Here is a 24,343-nt window from a genome sequence, read left to right as displayed (position 1 = left end):
AAAAATGTTGTTAAATTTCGAGAAAAAAGTCGAGATAAAATGTTGAGAATAAACTTATTAAATTATGAGAATAAAGTCATTAAATTACGAGAAAAAAGTCATTAAATTATGAGAACAAATTCGTAATTTAGTGAATTTGTTCTCGTAATTTAACGAATTTGTTCTCGTAATTTATTGACTTTTTTCTCGTAATTTAACGAGTTTGTTCTCAACATTTTATCTCAACTTTTTTCTCGAAATTCAATAACTTTAATCTCGAGATGGTTTTAATTTTTTATTATTGCTTGGCCCTAATCCTCTTCCGTACTAATACATTTATTCTCATTCTAATAAATTAAAGTCTATTCAAAATAATATACTGTGCAAAATATTGCATTTAACAAAAAAACATTCTCATTTCATACAAAATATCTTAAAGTAAAAAAAAAATATATTTTTTTTATTTTGGGGTAGAATGTGTCACGTTCTGGACTCATGGTCTACATTCCCCAGGCATGTTAAATACACATTATAATACAATAAGACAAAAACCTGATCAGATTACATTAGCAGCGTGATCAGAAGTGCTTCCTCCTCATGAGAGCTGATCCAGAGGCGCTGACCTGAGCACACGAACACTGACCTCGTACACCGCAAAAACCACCATGTTAACGGGAAACGCCCGCAAGCAGTTTATTCCCAAACTTTTGAAGAAAATTCCTGGCCCTTCGTTCCGCACGGTCTCTGTGAGGCAGTGAACGAGTCCTCGGAATCTCTTCTCCTCTCGCACTCCGTCCATCTGCAGACGGGCTTTGATCACATCCATGGGCGTCCCGACGGACCAGCCGGCCATTCCTGCAACTCCACCGGCCAACAGCACCGCGGTCCACTCTGCCAACATCAACACAAGACCTGACCTTATTACATGCATAACAAAAACAATCATTTCATAAAGTTTTAGATCAAAGAAAAATGCATGTTAACTCTATAAAGCCTACTGTATCATTAAACACATTTCTAAGGCCTCAATGATTTGTTGATAAACCTGTTCCACTCAATCTCCTCCAGTCCGTCTGATTGATAGTTTAGGCTGTTTTATCCAGTAAAAGTCTTTTATTGTAATTGTACAAACGTATGAAATCACTCAGCATAGCGCTGAAACCCTAATGTAATTGTTCAGGATTTTCTCTGCCCTAAAAGTGATCGGGCAGAGCAAACCGCAAGTCGTAGAGACTTGAAACTTTGAGGGTAGAACTAGAGCTTAGATTCTCTGCCCGACCCGACCCGACCCGCGGATGATAAATCACGTCACGTGTCATGCGCAGCGTCTCGTCCACTCGCACACGCGTGACGCATCTGTGCGTGCTGTACTATTCAGTAGCTTAAAGCCTCGTTTACACTGCACGCGTGTGCGGCACGTTACGGCTGCGACGCGGCTACCGGAGCTTATTCGCGGCTACTCTAGTCAATGCTCGTGTTTACACCAGCCGCGCCGCGGTGCGTTTGAGAAGCGTCCCAGAAGGGGCTCACTGCGCCGCTTCGCTAAAGATAGGCGCCTCGCCTATTTTTGACGCGCAGCTCAAATACAAAATAAAGTCAAAATAATCCTGTAAACTCCTGCTGATATTTCACATCACTACAATGACAGAAACTGAAGACAAGAGATTCGAAGTTGAAAAACTTGAAATTTCTTTGTTTTTGTTGTCCATAACTGGAATTTTAAGTGTGTTAACTTCATCTGTATGGCTACAGCAAAATAAAGTATGGCATAGCAATAAACACAATCAAACCGGACAAAATATAACCATTTAGCCATTAAAAACATGAAAAATTTAACGAAAACAATATTGGCCAGGCAAATCTAGTGGTCTCGCGAATCCAGCCGCTTCTCTTCTGAAATGCTTCTGGTGTGAGTTGACACCGCTCAGAGGACGGAACAAAACCTTGTCGGAGCCATAAGAACAGTGTAAACGAGGCTTAAGTACAACATGGTTGAAGAAGCAAAGAAAAAAATTAAAACAGGAGAATTAACTTTGAGCAAGTCTGGGGGAAAATCGGAGGTATGGAAACATTTTAAACTAGTTTTAATAAACAAACAACGCAGTTTACATGCTTCTTCCTTGTCGTATTATTCATTAAGATAATAATAAATGCATGCACAATTATGAACTTGATAAATGTTACAGATATGTTTACTATGCACAAACAAATGCTTTTCAACTTACATGTGCAAAATTCAGAATTAAATGAATGTGCTGCAATTTGTACAAAAAGAGAGTCTGCGTGTTTTAGCCATTAAATAAGCACATTTAGTTTCAAGTTTGTTAAGTTTTGTTTTGAAGAAAGATTTTCTTTAAAGTGAATTTCGTTTAGTATAAAATGTATCTTAATTTTAATACATTTTTCATCATCCAATTACCTCGATTTAATACATAAAAAGCAATATAGCAGACAATGTAATTATGACATGGAGGCGCCGGCGCGCCGCGGTCACCCTGTCACCGAATTTACAAATGCACATCTTGCTTGTTGCTCACACATATATTATGTTGAAATAACAATATGTTGAAGTAACATTATTAATAATAATTAATCTTTAAGAATATTTGATTGAATGCTGAATGTTGAGCTTGTTCAATTTAATAAAATTAAAACTTTAATTATGATAATTAAAATAATTTAATATTTAATATTGAGTGGCCAATTTTTGCTCATTTATTAATAGTATTTATATAATTTATATAACTGCGCAGCTCCCCCCTGTAGCCTAAATGATCTAGCACAGCAGCACCTGCGTTAAAAAAAAAAAAAAAAAATCTGGCGCCGCCCCTGGTTATAACGGCCCACATATTAAAAATGGTCGGGTTTAAATCGGGCTCGGGCTCATAATTACAGTGGACGAGTCGGGCCGGGCCGGGCTCGGACACAACGTGCTCGGGCTCGGGTAGGGTCGGGCTTGATTTGTTGGGCCCGATCTAAGCTCTAGGTAGAACCCGTCACTTGGGCTTGCCCCAACTGACCTGACGGGGGCGCTACAGTGATAAAAAGTATGAAATCACTCACAACTCAGACTCAAGTGTCTTATATCATCGGAATCCTTGGCTCAAGTCGAACAAAACATTGTCGCCCAAAATTTGCGGGTATTTTTAATTTTAGTTCTTTTGCGCACTAGTGCTAGGTTTTTTTGCCCAATCAGAACCAAACCAAAAAAAATTCGGAAGTCTAAATATCAAAATAAAAAGTCAAATTTTGATTCACGCTTGCAACAGGATGGCAAAATGTTCGAAGTGCATGGGGCCACTTTTATTAAACCGGTTATCACTCTTGAACAGAATGAGGGGTGTAACGGTACACATATTCATACCGAACTGTTTCGGTACAGGGCTTTCGGTTCAGTGCACATGTGTACCGAAGCATTACTTTGCAACATTGTAGCCTAACCACCATTAACCACCAATAAGCTCTGCGTTTTGTTACTTTCGATAAGAAACAAAGCGTCATCTCTTCCTCTTTAATACTAGCTACAGAATAAACATGAATGAACATCTGAAGGTATGTTGAAAGATACAGTACAACTTACTGAAACGGTCTCATGCAATCGGTCAATCAGTGTTTCAACGGTGGAAATGAAAGCTTGTGAACAATATGTCATGTAGCATTTACCTCAGAAATCCAATCAGTGTCCAAAGTTTGTTAGTTCGCTAGAGAAATGAACTCTTTCGCTTAATATATGCACTGTATTAGCCTATATAATCATTATATTTTAATTAACCTTTTAGTGATGTCCTGATTAGGCTATTTGATGCATGTTTAAATAAATCTGACAGCCACTGTGTAGAAATGATTGTATTTCAACAACGAATTGGAGTAGAAACATTTAGAAGTTAATGCAAAAACTGCCTTAGGTGCATCTTACATGTTTGCATACAATTTGTTATTTGAGTGTTGATTATTTTATCTAAAAAATAAAAAGCAATTGAATTTGGGCTAATAGTTTAGGCTAATACAAACACGCTATAGCTATGCAACAGTCAGTCCGATTGACTTGAAAACTGTCTTTGTCCAAAGTTGTCCTATAAGGATATTTGTGTATCTCAAAAAACACAGTCGCTGTCGGCCAATGAATTTGAAAAGGTTAACGTAGGCCGACTGGAACGAAACTCGCTGAACGTGTTTGGCTCATGGCGTTAGACGCTACCAGGGGGTGCTATCACATTTTTCAAGTGCGTAAATGATTGTATTTTACATGATTTTATCATGATTTATATGATAGAACTCCTCATTCTGAACAACTTTGCCTCTAGGACCACTGCTGTCAATCGAATCGTTCATTAAATAATGGAGATTATTTGAAAAAACGACTTTCTCGAACTAGTCCTAGGTTTTTTTGCTCAACCTTGATAAAACCACCACAGCACAATTCTCTGGACTCTATAGGTCAATAATTATGAAAAAAAACTTTGGCATTTGGATATCTATAACAGGGTCATTTAGAAAATGGGCATGGCCAAGTGTACCCAAAAACCTATCATTCATAAACAAAAACTCACGACATTTGGTGCGTCGATGCGGCATATGATTCTAAAGATGCATGCAAACTTTTATGGAGATCAGACCATAGGTGGCGCTATAACAGTTAAAAAGGTTTCAAAAACACAATATTTCTATGGTAAATGACCTGAAATTGCAAAAAAAAGGTCTGATTTAAGTGTTTACAGGATTGCTATATAATATGTAATATCTTACAATTGTGCTTAAAGCATTTGAACCCTGATCATTTCTGCTCGCAGCTATATTTTCGGCTCACCTGGCTCTTTCTGCCCCGCTGGAGTTAGTTGTGAACACAGCGTGTTGTACGTCAGGAAGTAGGTGGCGTATGACGGACCGTCCCTGAAGGCCAGAGGAAGAGCTCCTCTGTAAAGCCCTAAAACTCCCTCCTCTTTAGCGATGGTCAGCAGGCAGTGGATCGGGCCGCTGTATTTGGGTTTGGCGCGACTGAATCCGCTGCTCTTGCGCTCGGTCTGACACTGAAGACGAACTTTCACAATGTCGCCAGGTGACATCACAGAGATCTGAGTAAGAACATGACATCATACAGTAAATGTTTTGATCATGTTTCAGATGCTCCTGTGTAAGCGCTTGAAGAGAGTCAAAGATGTCTATTTGCAACATGTTTTCGAAGTGTTGATCATTGTAGCCAATCGCAGATATATCTGTTGAGCGTGTGAACACAGTGGCCAATCAGAGGTGTTTAAGAATCCGCTCAACAGTGCTCAAAATGCTAGAGGGAAATGCTAGTATTGTCACATTTTTCATATTTCAGTACCGACTTGGTACTGTTTTGAGGCAGACTCTTCAAGCTTGGTTTTAAATCATCATATATTTTATATTTGCTTTTTTCCCTTCATTTTCTAATTGTATTTAATGGAGTAAAGAGCAAATCTGACCTGTGCCACGCCACCCGCCATGCCTGACAGGAAAATATCTATCTTGGAGTTGGGAGCGCCGATCCCGCGGAGCTGACTGAAACACTGCAGACAGTTCCGGTAAGTGCCGAACACCACAGAGGATGTCATGGATATAGTGGTGACAGGCAAAGCCATTCCCTTAAAGAAGCCATGAACCTGGAGGGATGAGAAATCAGTTATTGTTAGCACATGCAAATTGTAATAATAAGCAAGCAATTCATTTTAAAGGATTAGTTCACTTTCAAATTAAAATTTCCTGATAATTTACTCACATGTCCTTCTTTCTTCAGTTGAAAAGAAATGAAGGTTTTTGATGAAAACATTCCAGGATTATTCTCCATATAGTGGACTTCAATGGACTCCAAACGGTTGAACGTCAAAATTACAGTTTCAGTGCAGCTTCAAAGGGCTTTAAACGATACCAGATGAGGGATAAGAGTCTTATCTAGAGAAACCATCAGTTATTTTCTAAAAAAAAAATAAATAAAAATATTATACGTATTATATACGTTTCAACCATAAATGCTCATTTTGAACTAGCTCTCTTCTTCTTCTCTATTTGAATTCCGGCAGTGTAGACACTGCTAAGTGTATTACTGCCCTCCACTGGTCAACGTTTGAACTAAATTTGTCATGTACAATATGCTAGTGCAAGTATATAACAATTAGTTCAAACTTTGACCTGTGGAGGGCAGTAATACACTTAGCAGTGTCTACACTGCTGGAATTCTAATAGAGAAGAAGAAGAAGAGAGCTAGTTCAAGATGAGCATTTATGGTTAAAATGTATAAAAATTTTTTTTTTTTTTAGAAAATGATTGATGGTTTCTCTAGATAAGACCCTTATTTCTCATCTGGGATTGTTTAAAGCCCTTTGAAGCTGCACTGAAACTGTCATTTTGACCTTCAATCGTTTGGGCTCCAGTGAAGTCCACTACATGGAGAATAATCCTGGAAAGTTTTCATCAAAAATTGCTTCATTTCTTTTCAACTGAAGAAAGAAAGACATGAACATCTTGGATGATATGGGGATGAGTAAATTATAAGGAAATTTTAATTTGAAAGTGAACTAATCCTTTAAGCAAGCAATACAGTAATTTTTAAACAATAGTTGAGTTAAATAAAACTACCCAGCAGGTTGGGCAAACATTTAACCCAACCACTGGGTTAAAACAACCCAATTTTTAACCCAGCATTTTTTAGAGTGTAAAATAACTGCTTCAAAGGAATGATGTCATGTCTGGAGCACAAATGCTATAGGATGAGTTACGGTGCTTGAGAAGGTGTATTAAACACTGAACATTACTCAAATGTAAATGTCTCACCCCTTCTTTTTTGACGGTCGTTACGAAGCACTGCCAGATTCCAGTGAACTGCTTCTGAGTTTGGATTCTGACCTGTGCAGGTGTCAAATGAACATACTCAAGGTCTGGAGGAGCAATAAGTATGCAAATCACTATTATTTATGTCTGATATGATAGGATATGAAAATTTCAGACATGTTCTGACAATAAAGTATCATATCATCACATCATATCATATCATATCATATCAAGTATGCAAATCACTATTATTTATGTCTGAAGTTAAGAGACAAACATCAAAGTGTTCAATAATACAAGTAAAATAAGTTTACTTTCACAGTGTCCAGTGGATAACCGACCGCCACTCCACACGCTCCTGGAACACAACAACAAATCAAACTGGATTGTTCAGTCTCTGCAGCACACGAAGATAATAAATTATATGCACTCGGGTACGACACATACCAATATCAATCGTTTTATAAGTTTCCAATAATTGATGCAGAACAAGTTCTAAATAGTTTGTTTGGGAGGAGCTGCTGAAAAGAACCATCGTTAACCAAAGTTTCCCAACCCTGTTCCTGGAAGCACATCAAAACATGTTCAAACTCTTCATAAACAAACACCTGATTCAAGTTGGGAAACACTGTCTCTAAACACTAAATGAGGATTTTGACTTCAAGCCTTTTTTATATTTATCATATTTATGCCTTCATCTTATCTTTTTAATTATACATACATAAATGAATAATTGTGTAAATTAAGTTTGCATACCTCTATTGTTGTATGAGCATGGAAATAAAGGTTCTATATTGAACTCTATGGGTTCTTGACTCAGTTTTAACCCCTTAACTGTCATTTCTGAGCACAGATGTGAAAACGCACTATCCGAACATAATGGAATTCATGAACGCCTTGGAATACTTAAAGTGGGTCTCGTTTTAAAGCACTTCAAAAAATTAAATATACTGTTTTACAAATTATACATTTTACAAAATAATTTTACTCTAAAAATGCTATAAAATCAAAGCCATATATCTCACCAAGTTGTGATCCAAATTTGAAGTTCCTGTGAGATTTTGTTTAGGCGCAGTACCAAAAATAGCCACCGGGTGATGCATTTGACGTGTTCTCCTTTCATAACTTAATACAATTTTTTTTCACTTCTATCACAAAACAGCCACCAAATATGAAACCCTGAGTCTCAACGATATGTGTTTTGTCAAGATTAGGGAAAAAGTTGATTATAAAATAGTGTAGTAAATTTTGTAATATAAAACGTGACACCACCCACTAGGGGGAGGAGCCTGCTAAAAGAAAGTTAAGTATCTTTTCCATGGTAAAGCAATGTGCGATTTCACCGACAGTTAAGAAACGTTATTGCCAAAAAATTCCATATAAGGAGAAATGTCTTAAATGATTGCGTGATACTTACGTTTAACGGGTTATTACAATTTTTGTGTTTACGAGCTTTTTAATTTAATTACAAATAAAAATGAATTCAATCAAAATTAATAAATTGAAATTAAATCCATACATTGATCCCATGATGGAACCCCTAAAAGGTTGTAAAAGCTATCTAATTTGTGTTAAACATTAACATTTGTGTCTTAACCCAGTTTTAGAGGTTTTTGTCTCAAATAAAGAAACCAAAATTGGAAAATATTTGGCAGTTTTTACACATGCGTGTAGTGATGGTGTAATAATTTCCCAGGCATTAAAGCCAAGGGAGTAGTCAAACGACTGAGCTGAGAATAGATTCACTAGTTTGAACTCATTCATATATATTGCATCCAGGAAATGGTTCAATCGAAGCACTTTATGTGCACAGAAACTCTCCACCTCTGTACATCCATTTCCAATGGTGCATTTTTAATAAAACTGCATAAATTTCAGGCAGTGTCTATTTACACTAAGTGAAAATAGCATTTTCTTAGCGATATGCTATTTACACTAGGTGAAAATAGCGATAGATTCTATTTACACCATGTAAAAGTATCAGTTCTTTGCAACAAGAGTAAACAGTAATTAGATGCTATCTATACTTTATATTGACAGATACTATTTGCACCTCAGTATTTTTGTACAATATCAGGATGCAATAATATCATAGAGTGTAAATGATTATATTTATTAAAATTAATAAATGGATGCTTCCTTATTGGGAGTAGGCATGTGACGGTATCAAATTTTCATGTTGCAATTAATTGCTGAAGCTTTTATCACGGTATATGGTATTATCACGATATTGAAATAAGTTGCAAAAAAAGTGTTGTCATAATAACAGGTTTAAGAACTCCTTTTGTAATAACAAAAATAACTCTGAATGTTTAAATACAATAATACAATACACAAAAATATATAAAGTAAAATGTTCAAACAGATTAAAGTCCAAAAGAATTAGGATATAAAGAACAACAGGAAACACTTTAAAATAAGGTCTCATTATTTAATGCATTAACTAAGATTGAGCAATAGCTACATTTGTTACAGAAAGTATTATTTTTTTGTTAATGTTAGTTAAGAAATACAACTGATCATTGTTAGTTTTATCTCTGGTCCATTAAATAAGTTCTTCTGATTTTAGTAATGTTATTAAACAGTAACTAAGAAATTAACATTAATTAAGAATAATTAATGCTTTATAAGTATTTTTCATTGTCAATTTGGTAATAATGAATTAGTTAATGTTAACTAATGAAGTATGTCTCTAAGTGTTAATGAACAATAATAAATAATCAGAACATTTATAATCATTAGGGCATGTTGTAGTCCAGATTAAAATATATAAGTATTAAGTATTTGGTGCTGTGATGAACAACATTGAGATTACAAAAAAATAACGAATGGCTGTTTGAAGCATTTTAAAAACTTCACTAGCGCAGCTGCTTTGTTTGCGGGGTTTCCGGGGTAACCGCTGCATTTCTGCTGTTCCATCAGCGCACTTTCATTCAGCGCGTCTCCTTCACTCGTTCCGCCATGCGCTTCTCGTGCACGTTGATCTTGTTTACATCTATGTGCTTGTTTATTTAGAATACAGCAGTGTTGTGCATTTTATACGGTTGATGGGGAAAGTATTCTTAAATGCATTATAGCAATTTTAATAATTGGTAATAAAGTATTATTTACGGTATTTTGAAGTTCCCACGATATCAATATCGTGCATATTCATTATCGTTATATATGCACATGTCTAATTGGGAGAATAAAAACCCTCCCTACACCTTCCCCTAATCCTACACAGTAAACACTTAATATTATTAAACACTCATTCGCGGGTTATTTCCACTTTTAGAACATTATTTTCATTTTTATTAAACATAAACTCGGCAAACGGTGGATTCGAACACGGGTCGAGCGCGTTAACTGCGAGCCTTTACTCGCTGTAGGCTATTCTGTGTGTCTGTGCACCAACTTGCTATGCTAAATAAATAAATAAACACTGAGTTGACTGTATGCAATATAGCCTACATTATCTCTATAGTCTCAAAAACAAACACCACTGCAATACACCTAAAGCGTTTAACATATTCTCTCAAATCAGCAATTCTAATACTTATCTGTCATGTAATTCAAGCAGGTTAACTGATAAACAGACTTTAAATAAACTATAGCCTACCTCCAACTGATCCTGCAAGGAAGTCGGCGAAATGCATCGTTTTGACCTGCCTATGACATTATTATTGCTTCTGATAAATAATTGTATAACGCAACACTGACATAATCCCGTAAAGGTCGTGTGTGTTTTTGATCTGCGCAGATTGTCCTTTTGTAACAGTCCCTCATTCTCACGTGGTTCCTTTGACAGATGCACCAGCTTCTTCTTCATGCATTAAAAGCGATAGTAAACAACGTGTTTTTTATTGACACGGTGCATGCATATAATATGCTAAACTTTAGTTGACTTTATAACTCGTTATTTTGTTATTTCTATTCTTCGAGCTCATTTTCGTCGCAGATGTTGTATTATTGCGCATTTGATGAATAAACCTTTATTTAATTAATTCGAATTAATTACAAGACCGAGTGAATTTAATCGCACACGCATTGCACCATTCGCGTTTGAACCATAAACACATGCTGATGCAACGCGGAAGAGAAGTTACGAGTCCAAGGAATCATTTTGACCTGATTCCTTTCGAAAGATTCTATTGAATCGAATCGCAAACGTAGTGCGCCAGCTAATAAACTAACTATGATCTAGAAAATATAACAACAACAGCAGCAGTATTGTGTCAAATATTTATTTATCTAATAAAAAAAAGTTATCGTAAAATGAATCGTTCAAACAATTCAATGAAAACGAACCGACTCCCAAACGCTAGCGCTACTACGGCGAAGGAATGATCATGAATATTAATTAGCTCGACTACTGAATATTAAAAAGCTAGCGATGACGTTCTAGGCAACCCTCCAATAGAAAGAACCGGCTCGTGAATATTAAGAACGCCTTCGCCCTAGTAAAATCCACAAACCCGGAAAAGCGTAGAGAGAAACAGGAATCCCTTTTAAATCCACGGGTCGCGATTGGGCGCGCGCTCACACACCTCCTCGCCGACACCCGTCCATCCATCAGAACCCTGTACACAAATAGACAGTGAACCCAGCAGGTGGTAGTCAAGCTAGTAGGTGAAATTTTCCACTACGACCTGATCAGTGACTTACAGTTGGCGCAGAGCTCGACCCGACAGCCGAGTTTCTGCTACGCTTCTGCTGCAAACTTACGCGCATCTGATCGCAGGACAGGCCTGAGCAACGAACCAGCTCGACCGAACCCGAACTACCGCTTCAAAACAGGCTTGAGCTCATCTAAAGGAAGCTTTCTGTCAGCTTGAAGCAGTGATGGACTTCCTTGCTGGCTGTTTAGGAGGTGAGTTACATTACTGGTACAGTAGCCTACAGTAAATTCTTGTCATATCTGCTAGGTGAATCAGTAGATTAAGACTCGGTTAAGCTTGTTAAGATGGGTTTGTCTGCTTCAGGGTTTGTGGCAAACAGATGAATCAAATTGCATTCTCTGATCATATAGTTTAAGTGCTGTAAGTAATCATGCATGTGTGTAAAGTTTATTTATTGAACTTACTAATGTAATTTACACGGTTCACACATGCTGAATTATTTGTAGTGGAGTAGAAAGCCACGTCACGCAGGACACGTGATGGAGTTGACTTTTTGTTTATTGAATTTCTGAAATGTATTTGATGAAGAGCTGATGTAAGGTGAAAAAATACTATAGTAATTTATTATAAATACTATAGTGTTTTTGAACCATACTAAAGTACTTGAATTGTTGTTAATATAACAACTATAGTAAAATAAAGAAATTACCCAATATTGTTTTCTACAACTTTAGGATATATTATACTACAATATACACTACAGTTTACTGTAGTAAAAACTAAAGTATACTACAGTATTTATAACAGTTTATCAGTTCACTAGTTAATGCTGTAGCATTCATTAACAAAGTGTTGTAAATACTATAATATATACAGTATACTACAATTTACTATAGTATGGTTCAATGATCAATTAGCGTCACACACCTGTAGGTCATGGATGGGTGCGTAGGAAGAAAGACTGGTGTAGTCAAAATACCGCACTAATCTATTCTTTTTTTTTTTTTTTTTTTTTGCAAGTTGATAGTGTGCGGGATGTTCTTTGTTTTTTTTACTATAGTATGGTTCAAAAACACTGTAGTATTACTATTTACTATAGTATTTATTAACCTGGGGAGGTTTATATTCTATCTAGATATTCTGTCAGTTGTATATATCTGTCTATTAGTACACACACACACACATATATATATATATCTATATATACATATATATATGTATACATATACACACACACATATATATATTCATATATATTATGTGTCAGAAAAAAAATAATCTTAATTATGTCAGATAACACTTAATCAAAACATGGTCAGGTCAAAGTGTCCGAATAATTTTTGGTTCCAAATTTTTATCAATTTTACTGGTAGTCCACTGTATGAATAATTTTTATCATAATAATTATGTCAGTTTACTTTATTTTGCTATCCTTACTTACAGAAATGAACTATAGTGTCCTGCACCCACTAGTAAAAATATATAAAAAAACATCTGAATAATTTTTGGTTTAACTGTGTGAGTATGTGTATATATATATATATATATATATATATATATATATATATATATATATATATATATATATATATATATATATATATATATATATATATATATATATATATATATATATATATATATATATATAATACAGTTAAACCAAAAAATATCCAGATACTTGTAATATTTCTTTGATATTTATATTTATATATATATATATATATATATATATATGGTAAGTTGAGGTAGTTGATGTCACATGATGGAATTCTGCTCAGCTGCCTTTGAAAGAATAGAATGTTACATTGTGACTGATGTACTGTTACTGATTGATTGTGACGTTCTAAATTTGGTTACAATGTCATTGTTCTTCTGTGAGGTGTTTGAAAGAGTCAGTTCTGCAGATTCTAAAGGCTGTTTACATTTTTTAAATTGATTAAAAGCTTTTAATTAGATGGTGTTATGTGTAATGTAATGCATACATTTGCTCAAGATACTGTTTGGTCTTTTAATATTAAATGAACATTCATTATCAATTCTATTGTACTGTAAATGCGTAGGCGTTTAACTGGAAAAGCCTTTGCTCAACCACGAATCTGAATATTGGGTCAGGTGGTGGTTTGGTCTTTCAGAGTAGTTAAAAACTGATTGGAGAATGATCAGAGTGATGGCTTATGATTGACTTCATGTAACCTACAAGCCTCCTTGAAATCATTCTATTCTCTTGTGCGAATGACAGACGTGCTTGAACTGCTGTGAAATGTGTTTCCCGGAAGAGCCCAGAATAACCCCCTCCATGTGCCTGTCCATGTCCTGTAAAAAGCACAGGCGTCCACACACCCCTGCGTGAGCCAATCCCAGCGGTGGGACGGCTACCGGCTTGTTTCATTTTACAGACGCCAAGACAAAGTGCTTCATGAATGTTGGAACACAGGTGGTGTTATAGTGGAGGAGCCACACCGTTTGTGTTTTCCTATGTTTATAAATTAATGATTAGACTGTGGCTTATCATTTTTTTTCAATTTACATATTACGGAGTGCCTAATGGGACATGGTGATGAAAAAAAAATATGTCAATGCTTTTGCGTTCGCTCACAAACTGTTTGCGTTCCATCGAGAAACTTTGCGTTCACTTGCAAAACTTTCGAGTACTTTACGAGTGAACACAAAGTTTCTGTTTCTCTCAAGAACGCAAACTTTTGCGAGAGAACACAAAAGCAATATTTTTTTTTTTTCCTCCCATCCCATATTTTTTCCACCACCATGTCCCTTTAGGGGCTCCGTAGGATATAGCTAAATAGCATATTAATATTTTCCAACCTTTTGATATCATTTGGTTTATTTTATTTATTACGGGTTAGGATTAGGTTAGGTTTAAAATATTTTTTTATAATCGGTAAATAAAAAATATATATATAAATAAATAAATAAAAATGTAATGCTATATTAAATTTAGTGCTATATTTACACCAATATAACAATATATAATACAAATATATATATATATATATATATATATATATATATATATATATATATATATATATATTATAAAATTATTTAGCGTTTTATATATATATAATATATATATATATATAATATGTATATATATATAAAATAATTATAATTATAAATTATAAAATTATTTAGCGTTTATATATATATATATATATATATAATATGTATATATATATAAAATAATTATAATTATAAATTATAAAATTATTTAGCATATATATATATATATATATATATATATATATATATATATATATATATATATAATTATAAATTATACAATTATTTAGCATATATATATATATATATATATATATATATATATATATATATATATATATATATAAAATAATTATAATTATAAATTATAAAATTATTTAGCATACATATATGTGTGTAACAGAGCTAAACAGCTATTTACCTACAATTTTTGAAATATATTTTTAACATATGAAGATTTTTAAGTAATGACGCAAATTGATTTCTGAATTGATTCGGTCAAATGAATCGTTTGAAATGATTTCGTGAAGATAAATGACATTTCCATTTATGTCTTTTTTTTATAGCAGCAGCAAATATAAATCACGCAGCCCTGCTCTTTGCATGTATTTCTTGTTTTTACGTAACCTCACCGTCATCATACAGCAACCCTGTCGACCGGAGTCTGTATCAGAGGTCGTGTGTGATTGGTCAGGACGGGCCGACGCCTTTGCTCTGGAGCGAGCTCATGTGCGTCTGCTGAACCGTGTTTGGCCATGTGGATCTGTCATTGGTCTTCTTGGCAGGTTCAGTATGTAACCACTGATATCTAATAGCTTGTGAAATACTGAGATCGTCTGAGCAACAGGAACCTCATGTGAGATCTCCAGTCCAACATGGGCATCTTTTAATGCTCGCCAAGAACAGCATTAAATAGCTTTGCTTATGACAAAACTATAAATTTGGAAACGTTTATTATATTGTTTGGCAATAATATAAAGTGTACTGCTCAATGTTCATTAAGACAGACAATTTGCATTTGTTTGTTTAAATGTTTGCTTCTAAATCATGTTTTTTGTGGTGTAGGTGCTGCTGGGGTGCTTGTCGGACATCCTTTCGACACAGTTAAGGTGAGTCATCTTCAACCCATCCTTGTTAACTGCGACCGCTTTCACAAGCAGATGTGTCACCCGAAGCTGCTGTTGATTTCTCTGGAACCTCTTAAATCCACCGAGCAAACAGTTATCATTGCTATTTTTGGCTGATGTTTAAGGAAGGGAGGTTGTTGTCTGTCGTGACACTTTACTCCCATCCTATCCGTTTCATGCTGAACCCTGTGACTTAAAAATGACTTCAGTTGCTAAATAAATCATTTTGTGAAAGCGCATCATACCAGTTATGTGCTCACAGTTAATACTATTAATAAACTAGTTTATTCCAGTGATCAAAGCTGAATTTTCAGCATCATTACTCCAGTCTTCAGTGTCACATGATCCTTCAGAAATCATTGTGATATGATGATTTGATACTCAGTTATTATCTGATGAATTATCATTTAAAAAAATTTAAAAAGATCAGCATTTATTCAAAATAGAATTTTTTTCTAACAATATAAGTCTTTACTATCACTTTTTATCAATTTAACACATCCGTGCTGAATAAAAGTATTATTTCTTTCAAAAAAGAAAGAAAAAACAAATTACTGACCCAAATTTTGAACGGTAGTGTATATTGTTACAAAAGGTTTCTATTTTACATAAATGCTGTTGTTTTTTTTTGTTTTTTTACTTTTTATTCATCAGTGAATCCTGAAAAATTTATCACAGGTTATAAAATAATATTAAGCAGCACAACTGTTTTCAACATTGATAATAAATCATCATATCAGAATGATTTCTGAAGGATCATGTGACACTGAAGACTGGAGTAATGATGCTGAAAATTCAGTTTTGAACACAGAAATAAATTACACTTTACTATATATTCACATAGAAAACAGCTGATTTACATTATAAAAATATTTCACAATTTTTTCTGTATTTTTACATCATATAAAAAATATGTCAAGGTGTCAAGACATCTATAAACATGATTAAAAGATTAATATGAGGCAGAAGTACAGGATGTCACATTTTATTATTGACTGTTTCAACACAAAATGTTTTATCAACTAAGAAGAACAGCACTTTTAGAGTTTCATCCCTCTGTCTAATGTGAGCAGAAGTATTGGGACGGTTTAACTTAAAGTAAATGTAAATGTGTAAAAGCTCATATTTTATTGTAAATCCCTTGAAAGCAATCACAGGAGTGAGTCTGTGACCCATAGACATCATCAGACTCTTGGTTTCACACTTTGAAACGCTTTTCCAGGCCTTTAATGAAGCCAGTTTCAACGGTTTCTTGTTTTGGGGAGTTTCTGCCTTTAGTCTCCTCTTCAGCTGCTGAAATGCTTCTTCAATAGGATATAGATAATATACACACATGCATACAGAGCTGTACGTTAAATGTTTTTTGCACATAGCACTGGTGCTACGGAGGTTGAAAGTTTTGAAGCACAGTCCACACAATTGTAGCACAAGTATAAAACGTCTGCAGTTTATCACTTAAACTGATAAAGTTCCATTCAAAGCACAAACCTTAACAAGAAATGTTTTCACACACACATTTTTTTTATTGCAGAAACAAAACGCATCTTGCTGAACATTGTCCATTTTTTATATATATATAGCCCAATAATATCACTAATAATAATCCAAACAACATCCATCTGTTTTGGTTGAGCTCTTTAAAATACTAATTTCCTATAAATCATTAGAAAGGTCTACATTTTTAGTATAAATATTATATATTATTATTATTATTATTATGAAAAAAATATATTAATTTTTGTCTGGAAATCATGCATCCACTGGAGGGAAAAACCCCCTTCTGTACACTGGAGAAAAACTCATGATGAAAACTCGCATATGTTTACTTCAAATTTCTTTAGAGAGAAGTATTATTTTCCCCCTTTTTTATCCTATTGTTGTGAGCATATAATATAACATCTGTTTTATTCATACTCGTAGCCGGAGGGCGCCTTTGCGCAGAAAGTCCACAAGTGACACTCATAGAAGTAATAAAACATAAGACATTCCAGGAAATCATTTATATGAACAACGACATCCAGCAGAATAAAACGGAGACATTTTGACTGATGAAACATGAAGACAATAAACATATGTTTGTGACAATATATGGTTTCTCTGTGTTTTTCTAGACATCTCGGGGGATTTTTTATAAGAATAAAGTATATTTATAATGCAATGCTTATCAATATAGCCTTTATCACTCTATAAAATCATATAATTTCTGCCTCATTCTATATGAAGCCACGTCAGATAAAAAAATGAAGTTATTTCAAACACTTGACTGACGTTATGAAGTGAGTACATGTGTGTAAAATAAAAATAGGAAAAATAACACTCCTCTCTAAAGAAATTTGAAGTAAACATATGTGAATCCGTAAGTTTTTCTCTTGTGTAAATTAAGAAATTGCAGTCACAGTTTATTTTTCATAATATTATAATCTTTATAAATGATTCTTAGGAAAATGAAGCAGAATTTTCAAGAGCTCAACCAAAACAGATGGATGTTGTTTGCATTGTGATTAGTGATATTATTGGGCTAAATAAAAAAAAATGTGACTTAATGTTAAACGAGGTGTTTTGTTTCTGCAATGATAAAATGTTTGTGTGAAAACATTTCTTGTTAAGGTTTGTATTTTGTGTGCCCTGAATTGAACTTTGTCAGCTGTGGCCTGTGCTATAAAACATTCAAACTTTCACCAGTGATATTATATAATATATATTTATATATAATGTATATGTGTCAGAATACACAGTGCATCTCAGTTTGTTGCGTATGGGGCTGCATAACCACAGACCAGAGTAATGATGCTGAAAATTCAGCTTTGATCACAGGAATAAATTATATTTTACAATATATTCACACGGAAAGAACTATATTACATTGCAATAATATTTTACAATTTTTACAGTATTTTCGATCAAATAAATGCAGTCTTGATGAGCAGAAGAGACTCTTTCAAAAACATTAAAAATAGTGATGTTTCCAAAGTTTTGACGTACTAAAAATTTTGCTACTTGAAATAAAATGTGTACCGAAATAAAATATCCAAAACCTTAAACTTATTTTATTTCAGCTGGTTGCCAGAGCAAGATTTCTTATTTTAATTTAGTTTAACTTGATGTACTAAAATAACTACAACTAAACTTAAATAAAAATTAATAAAAAAATGTATCAATAAAAAAAAAAAAATATATATATATATATATATATATATATATATATATATATATATATATATATATATACATACAACAAAATTACTAAAACTTAACTAAAATTAAAATGCAATAGTTAAAACTACAATTTAACATGTAAAATTATTATGTTAATTAAGTTATTATTAAGTTTAATGCTATGGAGATTTCCATATTTTTTTGCCACATTTGTATGTTTGTTCTAATTGTTTATTTTATTATTTGTTTTGTTGCTTCTTATTTTATTACTGTCTGTCTTGAATATTTATGCCCTGCTTGGAAAAACCTTAGTTTTTTTTTTTTTTTTTTTTTTTTAAATAGGCCATTATGTATAGCATGTAACATTTTTTACAAGTATACACATTTTTATATTCGTTTCTATCCTTACAGTAAGTTTGTTGTTGGATTTCTTCTTGCAAGGTTTAAAACTACAGTACAACTTTTCCTACAACCAGTTTCCAACCAGCACTAGCGCTTCATCTGTTGTCACTCTAGTAAGAGCTGTTGGGTTTGTGTCTCCTGTAGGTTCGACTTCAGGTCCAGAGTGTGGATAAACCCCTTTACCGAGGAACTTATCACTGTTTCCAGTCCATCATCCGTCAGGAGTCAGTGAGTGGAAACTTCAGTGTTTTTATATTCCTCTCTTTAGATGCATCTTTAGGAGCTCAACACTGAACTGATTAATGACACTATTATCTTCCTACAGCTGCTTCACAGCACAGTTTGAATCTGTCTCATAATTTAATGTTTGCATCATTAATCCTGTTACTTTCCTGTTTAATGCTGTGAAGCTTTTGTAGAAAAGCGCTATAGAAATAAAGCTGACTTGACTTACAAAAACAGTACACTCATGTAAAACTAATAAATACTATATAGCAAATCTCAACAACCTGATTTTTTTATTACTTTTTGTCGCAGAATTTAACTGTATTATTGCCCAGCTAGTTGGATATATAAGTATGTAGTTAGAAGTCCTCTAATCTACTAATGCGACCATAAGGCATAAGGATATTAAGATAATATACACATTTATATCATCATTTTCTGTAAAGCTTTTTTAACAGTGTTTTGTGAAAAAGGGATACGCTATTGAAGCTTGTTTCTGCCACGGAATAAAACAATTAAAAATAATTGTTTGTATCATGCAATTTCTATATATAATATTGATCGAATATGACAGTAAAATGTATGATGGTTTCCACAAAAATATGGCTGTTTTCAACATTGATAATAATCATAAATGTTTCTTGAGCAGTAAATCATCATATCAGAATGATTTCTGAAGGATCATGTGACACTGAAGACTGGAGTAATGATGCTGAAAATTCAGCTTTGATCACAGGAATAAATTATATTTTACTATATATTCACATAGAAATAAGATTTTTTAAAATTGTAATAATATTTCACATTTTTACTGTATTTTTGATCAAATAAATCCAGCTTTGATCACAGGAATAAATTATACTTTACTATATATTCACATAGAAATAAATTATTTTAAATTGTAATAATATTTCAAATTTTTACTGTATTTTTGATCAAATAAATTCAGCTTTGATCACAGGAATAAATTATACTTTACTATATATTCACATAGAAAACAGCTGTTTTAAATTGTAAAAATATTTCATAATTTTTACTGTATTTTTGATCAAATAAATCCAGCTTTGATCACAGGAATAAATTATACTTTACTATATATTCACATAGAAATAAATTATTTTAAATTGTAATAATATTTCAAATTTTTACTGTATTTTTGATCAAATAAATTCAGCTTTGATCACAGGAATAAATTATACTTTACTATATATTCACATAGAAAACAGCTGTTTTAAATTGTAAAAATATTTCATAATTTTTACTGTATTTTTGATCAAATAAATTCAGCTTTGATTACAGGAATCAATTATATTTTACTATATATTCACATAGAAATAAGATTTTTTTAAAATTGTAATAATATTTCAAATTTTTACTGTATTTTTGATCAAATAAATTCAGCTTTGATCACAGGAATAAATTATATTTTACTATATATTCACATAGAAATAAGATTTTTTAAAATTGTAATAATATTTCAAATTTTTACTGTATTTTTGATCAAATAAATTCAGCTTTGATCACAGGAATAAATTATACTTTACTATATATTCACATAAAAAACAGCTGTTTTAAATTGTAAAAATATTTCATAATTTTTACTGTATTTTTGATCAAATAAATGCAGCTTTGATCACAGGAATAAATTATACTTTACTATATATTCACATAGAAATAAATTATTTTAAATTGTAATAATATTTCAAATTTTTACTGTATTTTTGATCAAATAAATTCAGCTTTGATCACAGGAATAAATTATACTTTACTATATATTCACATAGAAAACAGCTGTTTTAAATTGTAAAAATATTTCATAATTTTTACTGTATTTTTGATCAAATAAATCCAGCTTTGATCACAGGAATAAATTATACTTTACTATATATTTACATAAAAAACAGCTGTTTTAAATTGTAAAAATATTTCATAATTTTTACTGTATTTTTGATCAAATAAATGAAAAAAAATGAAGAAAAAAACCCACTTTTGAACAGTAGTGTATATATAATTTAAATATATTATTATATTATTTAGTTACATTTTTAAGGAATTATTCACTATATTTGAGTGAAATAAGGATCTCCATTTTACTTTTTTTTTTTTTTTTTTTTTTTTTTTCCTGTTCACACTGACACCAAAAACCAAATCTGTGTCACATATGTGAGAAAATCTTCAGATCTAGGCCACATTCAGCACATCCTTTGACATGCAAGTAAAGTCAGCTTTATTTCTACAGCGCTTAGATCGTTTCAAAGCAGCTTCACAGTAATAAACAGAATCAATGATGTTAAAAATTCACGAAATTCTGCTGTAAAGCAGCTCTAAAAAGACAATAGTTGAGTGATTGAGTTCAATAACTGTGTAAAGTTTGATTCAGCTATAAATGGCTCTATAATAATAGCTGGACTCAGTTCAATGTCAAAACTTATGCACCACCTTTTCCGCAGATGTTTGGCCTTTATAAAGGCATTGGTTCCCCCATGATGGGCCTGACGTTCATCAACGCCATCGTCTTCGGCGTTCAGGGCAACACCATGCGCATGCTGGGCGAAGATACGCCCCTGAACCAGTTCCTGGCCGGAGCGGCGGCCGGCGCCATCCAGTGTGTGATCTGCTGCCCGATGGAGCTGGCCAAGACCCGCATGCAGATGCAGGGAACGGGCGAGAAGAAGTCGTCCTCTCGGAAGGTCTACAAAAACTCGCTGGACTGCCTGGCGCGCATCTACCAGCGCGAGGGCGTGCGCGGCGTCAACCGCGGCATGGTCACGACTCTGATCCGAGAGACGCCGGGCTTCGGCGTTTACTTCCTCGCGTACGACCTCCTGACGCGCTCGCTGGGCTGCGAGCCGGAGGACCCGTACATGATTCCCAAGCTGCTGTTCGCCGGCGGCATGTCGGGAATCGCCTCCTGGCTTTCCACGTACCCCGTGGACGTGATAAAGTCTCGGCTGCAGGCCGACGGAGTGGGCGGAAAGTACCAGTACAGCAGCATCATGGACTGCACCAGGAAGAGCATCCAGCGCGAAGGCTGGCGAGTTTTCACGCGCGGACTTACTTCCACTCTCCTCCGGGCTTTTCCGGTCAACGCCGCCACGTTCGCTACGGTCACCCTCTTCCTTTTGTACGTACGCTCGGACGAAGCTCCTAAAGATTGCGAAACGGCTCCTCATCACGCGCCGTTGCAGCAACAAGCACAGCCGTCCAGCCTGTGAGTAACCTCGTCTTTGACTTAGTATAGCACTTCCCGAATTATGTTACTAATCAAACAGTTGCTGTGCAGTGAGCACATCTGGAATTGCACAACTTTTCTTTCTGTACAATGACTTGCATTTGTAAATATATTTTTTTATATTCAATGGTCAAGCGCGTTCCCTGTTTCTGCCTTACAAGAACAGCTGAAAGTAAGAATCCGACGTATGAAAGTAAGAATTTGCATGTTGATGTATTCAGCAGCTGTTACTGTTGGCTTCCTTGGTTTTTACTTGGCAGAACTGGCTTTGAAGTTGCAAATTGTTGCTACACTGAAGAGAAACTAGTGTCTAAACAAATCCTACCAAACCCTATTTATTACAATCATCAACTTTATTCTGGCCATTCTTTAAAAGCAAGGCTGTAATGTGTAGACATATACTCTTTATAGGTCATTTTGGTCCACTGAAAAGTATTTTTGTCAACTTTCATCTCATTGTACTCTCAACCCCACCTAGACATTGACAAATGGGTCATTCCGTGTCAACTCAACCAGAGGTCCTCGGCTCGAGACAAACATAAATAGCGATAAAATCCAAAATATTAAACAACACAGATGTATATTTACTGAGTAATCCACTATTCTGTAGAGGGGGGTCAAAATGACCATTTTCACCTGAGATTTGGAGCAAATTAGAGGAGTGTAAAAATGACTTTAGAAAGATGGCAGCATCATTATTTTATTTTTACACAGAGATTGGTAGATTTATTAGTAAAATCTGTTGACTTTATCAATCTGTGTTTCATTATATGCCAACGGTGACCGCTCAAAAATGGCCTTTCGATCACTGAAAATAGGAAAAAATCAACAATTTGAACATGGAGCTGCTTTGAGATCCTCATATCTGTTGGACTGAACTATATAGAGCCTCGAAAATGAAGATTTCAAAAGGAAAGTTTATTAAGAATGTGAATCTAGAAGCATATTAAGATATCTTTAAAACTTCTTGAGTTACAGACATGCAAACTTGAGGAAAAGAACACCAGAAGTGCTTTTCTGCCATTTTTGAGCGGTCACTGTTGGCATATAATGAAACAAAGATTGATAAAGTCAACAGATTTTACTAATAGATCTACCAATCTCTGTGTAAAAATAAAATAATGATGCTGCCATCTTTCTAAAGTCATTTTTACACTCCTCTAATTTGGTGAAAACTGTCATTTTGACCCCCTCTACAGAATAGTGGATTACTCAGTAAATATACATCTGTGATGTTTAATATTTTGGCTTTCATTGCTATTTATGTTTGTCTTTCTCCAGGGAAAATATTAACAAAATCAAAAATTTGAGCCGGGGAAGTTTCCCGAAAATTGCTTGATTTGACACAGAATGACCCAAATGTGATTCTGGCACTAATTTAGTCTTTATTATGTTTTTATCACCTTTTACTGGAAGCTGCTGGTGAAATTACCTGAAAGGTTGTGATATCTTGGCCTGGTGTTAAATTCAACTCATTTTGTGCAATGAATACGGTAGACACCAAATCATGTTTGCTAATCTTTCCAGTAAGTTTCTGTTCTCTACTTGAATTATATTGGCTTGAAAAGGACTGGTGTACAAAACAAGAGGACAATCCAAAGGTTTTTGTCTACAAATAAAATTCGGTCCCCTCAGTGAGTACTTTCCTCATCTCCTGCCTATAGTTTGATGTATGACCTACAAAATTAATGCAATATTTGCATGTTTTTCTGTAATGTATTAAATTGTTGGGATACAGGTCGTATCTGGCCCAGTGTAACTATCTATACTCATATTATACTGAAAAATGCCCTCATGTTTTTTGATTGACT

At 33.9% G+C, this 24,343-nt stretch overlaps 2 protein-coding genes across 6 annotated transcripts; one reads left to right on the top strand and one right to left on the bottom strand.

Moving 5' to 3' along the window:
• Window positions 1–230: 230 nt before the first annotated feature.
• slc25a47a (solute carrier family 25 member 47a) lies at window positions 231–10,854 on the bottom strand. Of its 5 annotated transcripts, XM_048207920.1 has the most exons (7): window positions 7,794–8,740; window positions 7,216–7,331; window positions 7,083–7,126; window positions 6,772–6,843; window positions 5,427–5,603; window positions 4,787–5,051; window positions 231–870 (listed from the first exon to the last, which is right to left on the bottom strand). In XM_048207920.1, the coding sequence occupies exons 1-7, from the start codon at window positions 7,889–7,891 to the stop codon at window positions 575–577; spliced, it is 1,068 nt and encodes a 355-aa protein (XP_048063877.1). In that variant the 5' UTR covers window positions 7,892–8,740; the 3' UTR covers window positions 231–574. The 5 variants fall into 5 exon arrangements, with proteins under 5 accessions (XP_048063877.1, XP_048063878.1, XP_048063879.1 ...); XM_048207921.1 differs by lacking the exon at window positions 7,216–7,331 and having other exon boundaries at window positions 6,772–6,875; XM_048207922.1 differs by lacking the exons at window positions 7,216–7,331; window positions 7,794–8,740 and adding an exon at window positions 10,370–10,854 and having other exon boundaries at window positions 232–870.
• Window positions 10,855–11,214: 360 nt separating this feature from the next.
• slc25a29 (solute carrier family 25 member 29) lies at window positions 11,215–23,183 on the top strand. The gene is made up of 4 exons (XM_048207927.1): window positions 11,215–11,620; window positions 15,456–15,499; window positions 19,220–19,303; window positions 21,751–23,183. Exons 1-4 carry the CDS (start codon window positions 11,593–11,595, stop codon window positions 22,513–22,515), a joined length of 921 nt encoding a protein of 306 aa, XP_048063884.1. The 5' UTR covers window positions 11,215–11,592; the 3' UTR covers window positions 22,516–23,183.
• Window positions 23,184–24,343: the final 1,160 nt, after the last annotated feature.

The sequence above is a fragment of the Megalobrama amblycephala genome, linkage group LG11 (genome assembly GCF_018812025.1).
Source record: "Megalobrama amblycephala isolate DHTTF-2021 linkage group LG11, ASM1881202v1, whole genome shotgun sequence".
Taxonomy (NCBI): Eukaryota; Metazoa; Chordata; class Actinopteri; order Cypriniformes; family Xenocyprididae; genus Megalobrama; species Megalobrama amblycephala.
Note: the sequence above shows the minus strand (reverse complement) of the source record. Positions and strands in the feature narration are given on the sequence as shown.